General features: G+C 28.7%; 2 protein-coding genes across 2 annotated transcripts in view; both read right to left on the bottom strand.

Moving 5' to 3' along the window:
• LOC135948933 (uncharacterized) overlaps positions 1–1,146 on the bottom strand; it is a 1,385-nt gene extending 239 nt beyond the window's left edge. The window contains exon 1 of the mRNA XM_065498386.1: positions 1–1,146. This exon is cut by the window's left edge and continues 239 nt beyond it. Coding sequence (XP_065354458.1) covers positions 1–1,004 — 1,004 coding nt within the window. The 5' untranslated portion in view covers positions 1,005–1,146.
• LOC135963912 (IDLSRF-like peptide) overlaps positions 1–11,845 on the bottom strand; it is a 105,159-nt gene that overhangs the window by 72,208 nt on the left and 21,106 nt on the right. The window lies entirely within an intron of this gene.

Raw genomic sequence — 11,845 nt, 5'->3', positions numbered from 1 at the left:
TTTTCCGGTTCCCCAACTACCGGTTGATTTTCTTCACCCTCCTCCAAACAGCCCTGAGGAAAGCAACCCGCTATAGTTTCCATAGGTTCCTTTTCAATATTTTCCTTATAATAAAGATTCATATCGGGCCTTGACCAAATGCTGCCAATCCAATTCAGATCAAATTGATATTTAGCACAAGTACAATAGTTGCGCGAACGATGGCACACAGGACATTTAGGTGGAATGGTAGCTGAATGTATGAGTTTAAATGATTTTTTCTTTTTGCAACAGTGGCGACAGGTATGAGACTTTTTAGGTTGAATTTCAGAACAAGGCGAAGGCTGGCCATAGACCATATGACCTCGGTTTTTAGCACAGAAACAACAATTGCAGTCTTGTTGGGCAGGCTTAGCTTTGCGCGTTTGCATACGATCATAGAATTTCTTATAAACCACCAAGATTTTAGCCTCCACGCCTCGCTGTTCATCACACGACAAACCCTCAAATTGAGCATAAGATTCTGCTGTCTTTTTGGCAGCATGCACATAAACACATTCCTCCGAAATGGAGGGTTTATCATTCTCTTTGCCTTCTTCCTCATTGTGAGCACGATAATAGAATGCCTTAAAACCACGTTTAATAATATTATAACACAAATGTGCCTCTACACGATTCATGAGACACTTTCTACCCAATTCATGGAATATATCCTCTTTGCGTAATCTCTTCGTTGGCCTGGCATCCAGGCAATAGCACACCAAATCATAATGCAAAAAGGAGTACGTTATAATGTCGACTGACGTTTTGGCTTTGCACTCATGTATGCCGCACAAAATCATAATCTGTGCCAGCGTGTGTGACAAATCTATGACATTTTCCAAGAAGATTGAAGAGCCCGTAAGCTCTTGCTGAGCAGAGCCAAACTCCGTCTCGTTGCGGTCGACGACACCCAAGTGAGCATGACGTTGACATTCTTGGTGTTTGCAATTAGTGCGACACTTGAAATGGTTTAGTGACTGCATTGTGACAGAGTTAACAGAGGTTTTTCCAAGGATTTTTATTTTTGCTGAACTTTATTTTGTTTTTTTTTCTAACACAGAGAATTTGTTTTTTCACTACGTGCCTAAAATTTTTATTACTCCTATTAAATTTAACTTTTTTTTGTATAAGTTTATGACATATAATTGTAGGGTTGATTTTGTAGAACTGTCATTTGGGTAAAAAGTGTTGGAAAATAGTTTGTTGAAACAATTAAACTGTTGAATTGATGCATACATAATATCAAACTGTTATACATAAAATTGTCAATAAAAATTATTGTTATTATTCTAAACTTGTTCTATAGAGAAACTGTTACACACAATGTTTTCTACAGAGGAAACGGTTACACACAATTCTTCATAATCATTGTATAATCAAAGTGTTATACGCAGTATTATCCAAAGACCAACTGTTATACTCTCCATTTTGCATAAGGAAAACTGCTATGTACTATTTTATTATATTAAGCTAACTTTTATACACAAAATAAGCAAAAATTTTATGGTTAGAAAACTGTTATACGCAATATTTTCTATAGACCAAACTGTTTCATATAAAATTTTCTAAAGTGTAAACTGTTATACACACCTTTTTCTAAAGATATAGATACACTATATTTTCGGCATATAAAACTGTTATAACACTTTTATACAGCAAACTGTTCTACACAATATCTTCGATAGAAAACTGTTATACACAATATTAAAGGTAGGAGAAACTGTTATACACAATAATTTGTTATAAAGAAAACTGTTATACATTCTTTTTTCTCGAAAGAAAATCGTTATTTACTTTATTTTTATAAATGAAACCCTTATACAAAATATTTCTTAGAGAACAAACTGTTATACACATAATAATTCTGGTTAGAAAACTGTTATACGCAATATTTTCTATAGACCATACTTTTTATATAAAATTTTATAAAGAGTAAACTGTTATACACACATTTTTCCATAGATATAGATAGATACACTATACTTTCGGCATAGAAAACTGTTATATAAAATATTTAAATTTTGTTTGAATATAATACTTTAATAGATAAAACTGTTCTACACAATATCTTCGTGGTAGAACACATTTATACACAAATTTTAAGTAAGAAGAAACTGTTATACATAAGAGTTTTTCTATAGAAAACTGTTATACACAATAAGTTTTGTAAAGAAAACTGTTATACATATTTTTTTCCTGAGAAAAAAATTGTTATTTGCAATATTTTTATAAATAAAACCTTAATACAGAATATTTTTTAGGGAACAAACTGTCATACACAATATTTTTCCTATAGAAAACTGTTATACACAATTTTTAAGGTAGAATAAACTGTTATACATAATTTTTTCCTGAGAAAAAATTGTTAGTTACAATATTTTTATAAATAAAACCTTTATACACAATATTTTTTAGAGAACAAACTGTTATACACAAAAATTTCTTGATACAAAACTTTTATACACAATTTTTACATAGCGAAAACTGTTATATACAATATTATCTATAAAGAAAACTGTTATACTCAATATTTTCCGGATAGAAAACTGATGTAAACTAGTTTTTTTATCGAGAAAACTGTTCTACTCATTTTTTATATATGAAATTTTAACTTCAACAATATTTAAAATAAAAGGTGTCCCAAAATTAATGCAAGAAATTAATTAAATTACTGTTTTTATACCCTTCACCTTCGTGAGAAGGGTATATATAGGTTTGTCATTCCGTTTGTAATTTCTATATTTTTCATTTCCAACCCTATAAAGTATATATATTCTGGATCCTTATAGATAGCGGAGTCGATTAAGCCATGTCCGTCTGTCTGTTGAAATCAGTTTTCTGAAGACCCCAGATATCTTCGGGATCCAAATCTTCAATAATTCTGTCAGACATGCTTTTCGAGAAGTTTGCTATTTAAAATCAGCAAAATCGGTCCATAAATAACGGAGATACGAGCAAAAAACCGGTACAACCTCGATTTTTGACCTATTTTTGATCTATATCTGGATTACTAAGTCATTAATATAGACAATATGGATATCTAATGATAGATATTTCAAAGTCAAAATTTTTTTTGTCATATATTTTTTTTTCAAAAAAAAAAAAAAAATTTGGAAAAAACTTTTTTTTAAAAAAAATTTAAAAACAATTAAAAAAAATTAAATTTTGTTTACCTAAAAATATTTAAAAAAATTTCTTTTAAAGTATAATTGGTGAAGGGTATATAAAATTCGGCAGAGCCGAATATAGCTCTCTTACTTGTTATACCCTTCACCTTCGTGAGAAGGTGAAGAGTATAATAAAAGGTGTCCCAAAATTAATGCAAGAAATTAATTAAATTACTGTTTTTATACCCTTCACCTTCGTGAGAAGGGTATAAGGAGTGAGATCGAAAAATTCTTAACATACATATATGTTTATAAAAAAGAAACCACTAAACTTACAGCTTTAATTTTTTTTTTATTTGATTGAAATTATTATTACAATTTACAAAAAAAATTATTTTTATAGTTTTAATCACTAGTGATGAAATTTTGAACCTTTTTCGGAAACCCTTCCATTAACGTTTTTATAGTGCTTTCTGTCACTTTTCTCGAACATGTAGTCCATCTCCGTTTAAAATCTACCACACTTTTGGACACCTTTTTTGTACTCTTCAATTCTCTTTTAACAAGAGCCCAATATCTCTCCACTGGCCTTAGCTCCGGGCAGTTTGGAGGATTTGCCTCTCTTGGTACAAATACCACATTATTGTTCTTGTACCACTCAAGGGCTTGTTTGCCATAGTGACAGGATGCCAAGTCGGGCCAAAAATAAGTGGACACATTATGAAGTCTTATGAATGGAAGCAGCCTTTTTTGTAAACATTCCTTGATGTAAATTTCGGTATTTATAGAGCCCGTTGTAACAAATGAGTGGCTTCTTTTGCCGCAACTGCATATTGCTTGCCATACCAAGAACATTCTGGGAAATTTTGTCTGCTTTTGGGTCCTAAACTTTTCTTCAACATTCCCTCGAGCATCAGCAACATAAAATTTTTGACCTGGAAGTTGCGAAAAATCTGCCAGAACATACGTTTCGTCATCCATTATGCAGCAAGAATATTTTTTTATAAAACTTGACTTCAATTTCCGTGCTCTGTTTTTGGCCTCTAAATTTTTAGTAGCGTTCCTGTCAGGAACTTTTTGAGCCTTGTATGTTTTTAAACCTGCATTAGCTTTAACTTTTCGTACCAAATAGTCCGAGCACTGAGCTAACCGGGCTGCTTTCCTACCGGATGTGTTGGGAGCTCTTTTGAAAATGCGTTCTATTTTTTTGGCTTTAGAAACATCATGTGGACCATTCCTTCTACCTGAACCAGGTTTTCTATCAACTGACAAGTTCTCCCGGTACTGTTTAATAACATTGGAAACAGTTTGACGGCAGACCTTTGTATGCTTGGCCAACTTTTTGTAAGACCAAGTTGGGTTTTGTTGAAAATATTTAATAATTTCAGTACGCACTTTTTTCTGGTCACTCATTTTAATCAGATTAACAAAAAAATTAATATAATTGACATTACACATAATAACTGACATGTTTTTCAAAGGTAACTTGATCAAAAAAAAATTCAAATAATACTTGGGTTAAAAAATGTAATGAAAAACGTGTGTTAAGAATTTTTCGATCTCACTCCTTATATAAGTTTGTCACTCCGTTTGTAATTTCTACATTTTTCATTTCCGACCCTATAAAGTATATATATTCTGGATCCTTATAGATAGCGGAGTCGATTAAGCCATGTCCGTCTGTCTGTTGAAATCAGTTTTCTGAAGACCCCAGATATCTTCGGGATCCAAATCTTCAATAATTCTGTCAGACATGCTTTTCGAGAAGTTTGCTATTTAAAATCAGCAAAATCGGTCCACAAATGGCTGAGATATGAGGAAAAAACCAAGACAACCTCGATTTTTGACCTATATCTGGATTACTAAGACATTAATATAGACAATATGGATATCTAATGATAGATATTTCAAAGACATTTGCAACGACGTATATAAGACCATAGTTGGACCTACAATGGGTCAAAATCGGGAAAAAAATTTTTAACCCGAATTTTTTTTACTTTATAGGGTCGGAAATGAAAAATGTAGAAATTACAAACGGAGTGACAAACTTATATATACCCTTCTCACGAAGGTGAAGGGTATAAAAACAGTAATTTAATTAATTTCTTGCATTAATTTTGGGACATTTTTTTAAAATTAAAAAAAAAAAAAAATTAAATTTAAAATAAAAATCGAAACATTTTTTTTCCAAAACATTAAAAAACAACTAAAAAAAAATTAAATTTTGTTTACCTAAAAATATTTAAAATTTTGAAGTATAATTTGGCGAAGGGTATATAAAATTCGGCACAGCCGAATATAGCACTCTTACTTGTTTTTTCTTAAATTTGCCTCAGAGAGTGAATCAAAATTGCCAACTTTTTGCAAGATATGAGCCTGAGAAAATTATCACTTTTATGCAAAAATGACACCGAGGCCACAAATCTTTGGGGGCCCATAAAAAAGTGCATGACTTTGGGCAAAACTGGAAGACACGGGTAATTTTTTTTTGGTCTTTCATCACGTACTGGTGTCCGTATATGATTATATTTCCATGACTTAAAAAAGTACAAACACTGTAATACATTCAACGTACTCTCTTCGCTGTGCATCAATTGACTCAGTTCTTGAGTCAAGCTTAGAGAGCTTGCTTAAATTTACATTTCATGTCTACGACACCGAAGAGATTGATTTTCACCAATTAAACTAATTATGCTTAATATTCCAAAACTGTTGCCTAGTTCAAGGCTCATCTTAATTGAAAAAAATCCTTTATAACTCTTCAAACAAGTTTTAACTCATAAAACATTTAAACATTTTTACAAGTCAAAGCTCTTTATTTTTACTCATCTTTCATATTTTCTACCTTCCTACAGTATAACTAATTTTCCTTTATACCTGTAATAAACTTTTAAATTCTCCTCAGAATATTTCACCTTCATATATAAAAAGAAATAGAAAAATTAATGAAGAAAATTCATTTAAACATTTTCCACTACATTTACATGACCCTCATTTGAAGCAGTCTCTCTCGCTAAAGAGTTGTTGCTTGGTATTTAAGCGTAAAATTTATGTGCATATAATTATTTTCATTACAAGATTTATGCCAACACACAATGAGTAACTGAAACATGAAAAAATACCAACATACTTGGCGGTATAAATAGCTTTTGGTGTTATAAACTACTAAACACAAAATCACTTTATGTTTTATTTTTTTTCTTTTTGTTTGAAGTAAATAAAACCAAGAAGATTTATTCAAGATAATAAAGGATTTTTATTGCAAAATAAGTGGAAATATAAGAAACAATTGCTAGGAAATGTAAAAGAGTAGAGTTTGTAGAAAACTGCAGAGATAAGAAGATATTTGGTTTAAATATATTTATGTGTATGGGAATCTTGATTCTATTATTTTTATAGTTTAGTAAGTTTTTTTAACGCTATTAGCTTAAAGTTAAACTTGTATAGCATACTCTGTGGAGTGCATAATTTAAATAACTACAGCCTACTTTTAAATGCTCATCTGTAATTGTATCAACATTAAGAGCAGTACATTACTACAAGATATTATTTTATAAAAACATTATCCAAGTTAATAATTTACTACTTCATTAGTATAACAAACATGTTTCCTCTGAAAAATTTGTGCTTTTCATAAGTTAACTTACTAAGTACCTACAAGTATGCTATGAATTTTCCAACATTAATTAAAACATTTACAAATGCTTTGGTTTCTACAAATGTAAGCGGATTTTTTTTAGTAAAATTTAATGGTTTATAGAAATTCATATTGAGAGATTTGACATTTTATTTGAAGGGTATTTTTTTAAGTGATTCCAAAAATTAACTTTTATTTCAATTACTTTTTTTAGTAAAACTAAAATGTTTACAGAAATTCATGACAAACAAGCTTAATTCTTTTTTAGAGTTAAGTTAGAATACTAAGTAATATTTTAAAATGAAAAGGTTGAAAATCTTTCATAATTTAGGTCTGCTAATAGAAATTCATTCTACATTCTTATAAAGTTGTTTATGGCCTTCAATAACTATACGATTTTAACACAAGAAATGTTTTACCATCTTAAAGAATTTCACCTACAAATTATTAACTTTGACATAAATCCATACAACATCATTGAAGCTTAAATTTTCAAGCATACTAAAAACTAGTAGTACTTCGTAACATAAAGAAAATCTCTGCCTAAACAAAATATTCTAAAAATACTCAAAATTTATATTTTTTAATTCCAAAGGATTTCTAACGCCTGTAAATATGTATTTTTAATTAAACGAAATAATCATAAGCACACTTATAGGTTGTTTACGAAAAAGAAAATAAAATACTTTAGCAAAAAAAGCTCTTTTTGGAAGCAACCACCGTAAATACAAATAATAATAAAGAAAAAACGTATAATATAATAATATTTAACAGCTTAATATTGTTATGGCGTTGTAGAAACATGAAATATAATTAAAGCCTATTTTTAGGCTGTCTAATAAGACAAAAATAATTGTTTAAGGAAATGAGAATTTTTATGATAGAATATTAATTTTTTTTTGATATTTAAAGCATGTACCAAACGGTATCACAGTTCTAAGGTAAATTAAAAAAAAAAATCCAGTTTTGACCCCCTAGATATACAGATTTAATACCAATGTATTTATTTTTATGGAGTTATTTGAAGACAAAGGTCTAAGGCAACATGATCACAAACGCTCGTGCATTGAAGCATGAAATTCAAAGCTACTTTAAGGAAATACAGACACATAAATGCAAAATTTTTTGACAAAAGATTTCGTATGTACCAGCTAAGGTGTCTAGATTATTTACAATTCCATACTTTATGCTACTATTTCTGAACTAAAATAACACTTAAAATCACCACATTTAACACAATTAGTAAAGTACCATCTTAACATCAATAAAATGTATAAATATTTCTTTTAATAAAGTTCAAATTTCATTTTTTCTATTAATTTAATAAAATAATTTACATACAAGTTCGTGTTTATATAATCTGAGGAATTTTAATTAAAATGGTTAAACATTTTTTGAAATCGCTTAAAAATTGTAAGACTTATAGCTGTAATTAGCAAAAAAGTCATAATTAATATTAATCATACGTCAAGATGGTTAAAATTTACATATTTGTATAAATCTTAGAAACTACTGACATTATTTAACTTTTTTTGATGCAATTAGTTAAATTAAGGTCTTAGTTTATATTTGAAGTAAACACATTTTTAAAATGGCAGAGAATTATGAAAAAAACTTAATAATATTTATACCCTACACCACCATAGTGGGGAGGGTATAATGCGTTTGTGCAGATGTTTGTAACGCCCAAAAATATTAGTCTAACACCTACCTTAAAGTATACCGATCGACTTAAAATCACTTTCTGAGTCGATTAAACGATGTCCGTACGTCCGTCCGTCTGGTTGGCTGGCTGGCTGTACATGTAAACCTTGTGTGCAGAGCACAGGTCGCAATTTTGAAGATATTTCGATCAAATTTGATACATATTATTTTTTCGCCCCAAGGACCAATCCTATTGAAACTGGCTGAAATCGGTCCATTATTTCACCAAGCCCCCATATAAATGTCCTTCCGAAATTGGACTTTATCGGTCATAAATGTTTAATTTATAAATGTATCTCCACAAATTGCGCTCCAAATAAGTTTTATATATACAAAATTCATGTCAGCAAATTTTGTTACGATCGGTCCATAATTAGTCATAGCTCCCATATAGACCCTCTTCCGAAAATCAATCAAAAATATAAATTATTGAAATTTTAAAAGAAAAATGTTTTTGCTCTTTTACTTAGTGTAGGGTATTATATGGTCGGACCGACCATACTTTCTTAATTGGTTTTAGATATATTTCAAATTAAAAAATATATTTAAAAAATTGTAATTTATATATTAATGATCAATTAAAATCAACTAAATTTATAAATATTTGTTTCGAATTAAGTTTAAACTTCATTGTCTTCTATTAATTTAATACATAATTTACATATAAGTCTATTAGTATAAAATCTAAAGAATTTTAATTAAAACTGTTACTGTTTTAAAATGAATTGCTAGAATTTTTTTTTACTTTAAATTCTTTTGAAAAAATACCTTTTAATAGTATTAAAAAAGAAACAAAAACTTAATTGATTCAATTAAAAATCTCTAAAATTCCAAAAAAATAGTTCAGCTACAAGTATAAATCTAGTAGCATATATTAGGGAGCTTATTCATGTTGTTTGTAATTAAATATTCGCTGCATACCTTTCGACAAATTAAAGCTAAACTTTATACATTTGTGCAAAAATGTAGGTTAATGTTTTGCTCGAAATTTTAAGAGAGTTTTTTTGGTTTTATAACTAAACTTTTTGCTACGAGGAAACAGTTTTTAAGGTTTGTAATACAATATTAATGTATATAAATATCTTCTAGATTTACATAGTGATCAACTGATTTTAGGGTTAGTTAAATGAATTTTGGGTTTTATTTCGCAGATCAGAAAAAGATCCTAAGATATTGCTATTTAACACCCATCTGATTTCATTTATTTGAAGTCAAAAGTGTATGCCAACAAACCTATCAATGCTGCATCAACAAATTCAGCCACATTTTTGAAAAATTTCGACAAAAGATTACCTATCTTTTTGTCCAATTTATTATTCCTTACACAACCTGTGTACTTTATGATTCAATAAAAAATAATAATCAACAAAAGAAAAACGATGTTTACCATTTAATTTGGGACTCTGCTACTACAAACGATTTAAAATAAAAATATTACAGCATACCTTACGGCAGCTTTAAAATTAAATAAGAACATTTTCCTAGAATTCCAACAATTATATTTGTTTTTGCAAGTAAATGTGGTTACAATCATCCACACCATGGTTAATGCGGCTATGGTTATATTTGTATAAAATAGATATTGTAACTAACCATTTTACGAAAAAAATGTGTGTAATAAAATTGTTATTTTCGTAAATAATATAGAAACTGTGGTAATTTGTTTTTCTGTTTACCTGGAAATTGTTTACACAAATAGAAAGTGTAATAGTATTTAATAACCAGTATTTCGCATGAAATAGTAAAGCATGCTTTTAGGCAATTTTTAAATTATAATTGGAGAATAAATTTGTTGCTGGAATTTATAAGGGAACTCTTTTAATTGTTGCAGGAATTAAGTTGTGGAAATTTGTAAAACTTTTGAAAACATAACAAAACTAAATAATTTAATTAATTTTTTTAAAAGCTGTGAGGTGTAAAGTGTTGAAAATAGTTGTTTACTTTTCGTATTCAATAGATATTTCTATTTCAAACAATACAAATTTTTATGAATTATTTTAATTTACAATTATATTTCAATTACGTAACCTTTCGCCACATTTTCTACACTCCAACAATTATTTCGGCATAAAATATTCACCCAATATTTGCCAATTATTATGTAAACTGAGCGCCTTTATTGTATTTAAACTTTTAACATTTACAAACTTTTTTCTAACCACTAAACCCAATACTTGTACATGCATATTTCCCTACCTAATTATATATTTATGTACATTTGTTTATTCAATTAGAGGTAAACCAAATTTGAATACCCCCATGCAGTTAAAGCCACACATTTCAATCAGTATTACCGAGTTTTATAGAGTTCTGTTGACATTCTCTAGCAATTGGTTACACAAAATTTACATAATTTATATGCAACAAAATTATACACAAATTTCTGTTTGTAATTTTTTTCGAATTTTCGAATGTTACAATTAATTGCCAATGACAGCATGTGTTTGCAGAATGCTTATCAGAACAATTACCAGGGAGTATATAATTTTTAGCAATGAACTTATTGTTTCTTTATTTTTGGCATCGCAATGTGTGCGGGTTGTGTCAGAATAGAATTTGCATTTGTTTCGATTTTGTAATTTGTCTAAGATCACATGTGTTTGATACAAATAATAATACATAGAGCTTGGATATTAATTATATGTGATTGTTGGAAGTTTATTTTTAGTCAAAAATATAATAGATAAGAAAATACTATTCAATAATGTAACTAGAAATATATTAAATTAAATATTGCCTACTTTTAGGTAAACATATTATTATAGAAAATATTGAAATAAGAACCGGTTCTTATAGTATATGCTGAAATAAGAACCGGTTCTTATAGAAAATATTGAAATAAGAACCGGTTCTTATATAAAATATTGAAATAAGAACCGGTTCTTATAGAAAATATTAAAATTAGAACCGGTTTTTACAGAAAATATTGAAATAAGAACCGGTTCTTATAGAAAATATTAAAATAAGAACCGGTTTTTACAGAAAATATTGAAATAAGAACCGGTTCATATAGCAAATATTGAAATAAGAACCGGTTTTCTTAGAAAATATTGAAATAAAAACCGGTTCTTATAGAAAATATTGAAATAAGAACCGGTCCTTATAGGAAATATTGAAATAAGAACCGGTTCTTATAGAAAATATTGAAATAAGAAACGGTTCTTATAGAAAATATTGAAATAAGAACCGGTTCTTATAGAAAATATTGAAATAAGAAACTGTTCTTATAGAAAATATTGAAATAAGAACCGGTTTTTATAGAAAATATTGAAATTAGAACCGGTTCTTATAGAAAATATTGAAATAAGAACCGGTTCTTATAGAAAATATTGAAGTAAGAACCGGTTCTTATAGAAAATATTGAAATAAGAAC

Source organism: Calliphora vicina, chromosome 1 (assembly GCF_958450345.1).
Source record: "Calliphora vicina chromosome 1, idCalVici1.1, whole genome shotgun sequence".
NCBI classification, from domain to species: Eukaryota; Metazoa; Arthropoda; class Insecta; order Diptera; family Calliphoridae; genus Calliphora; species Calliphora vicina.
Note: the sequence above shows the minus strand (reverse complement) of the source record. Positions and strands in the feature narration are given on the sequence as shown.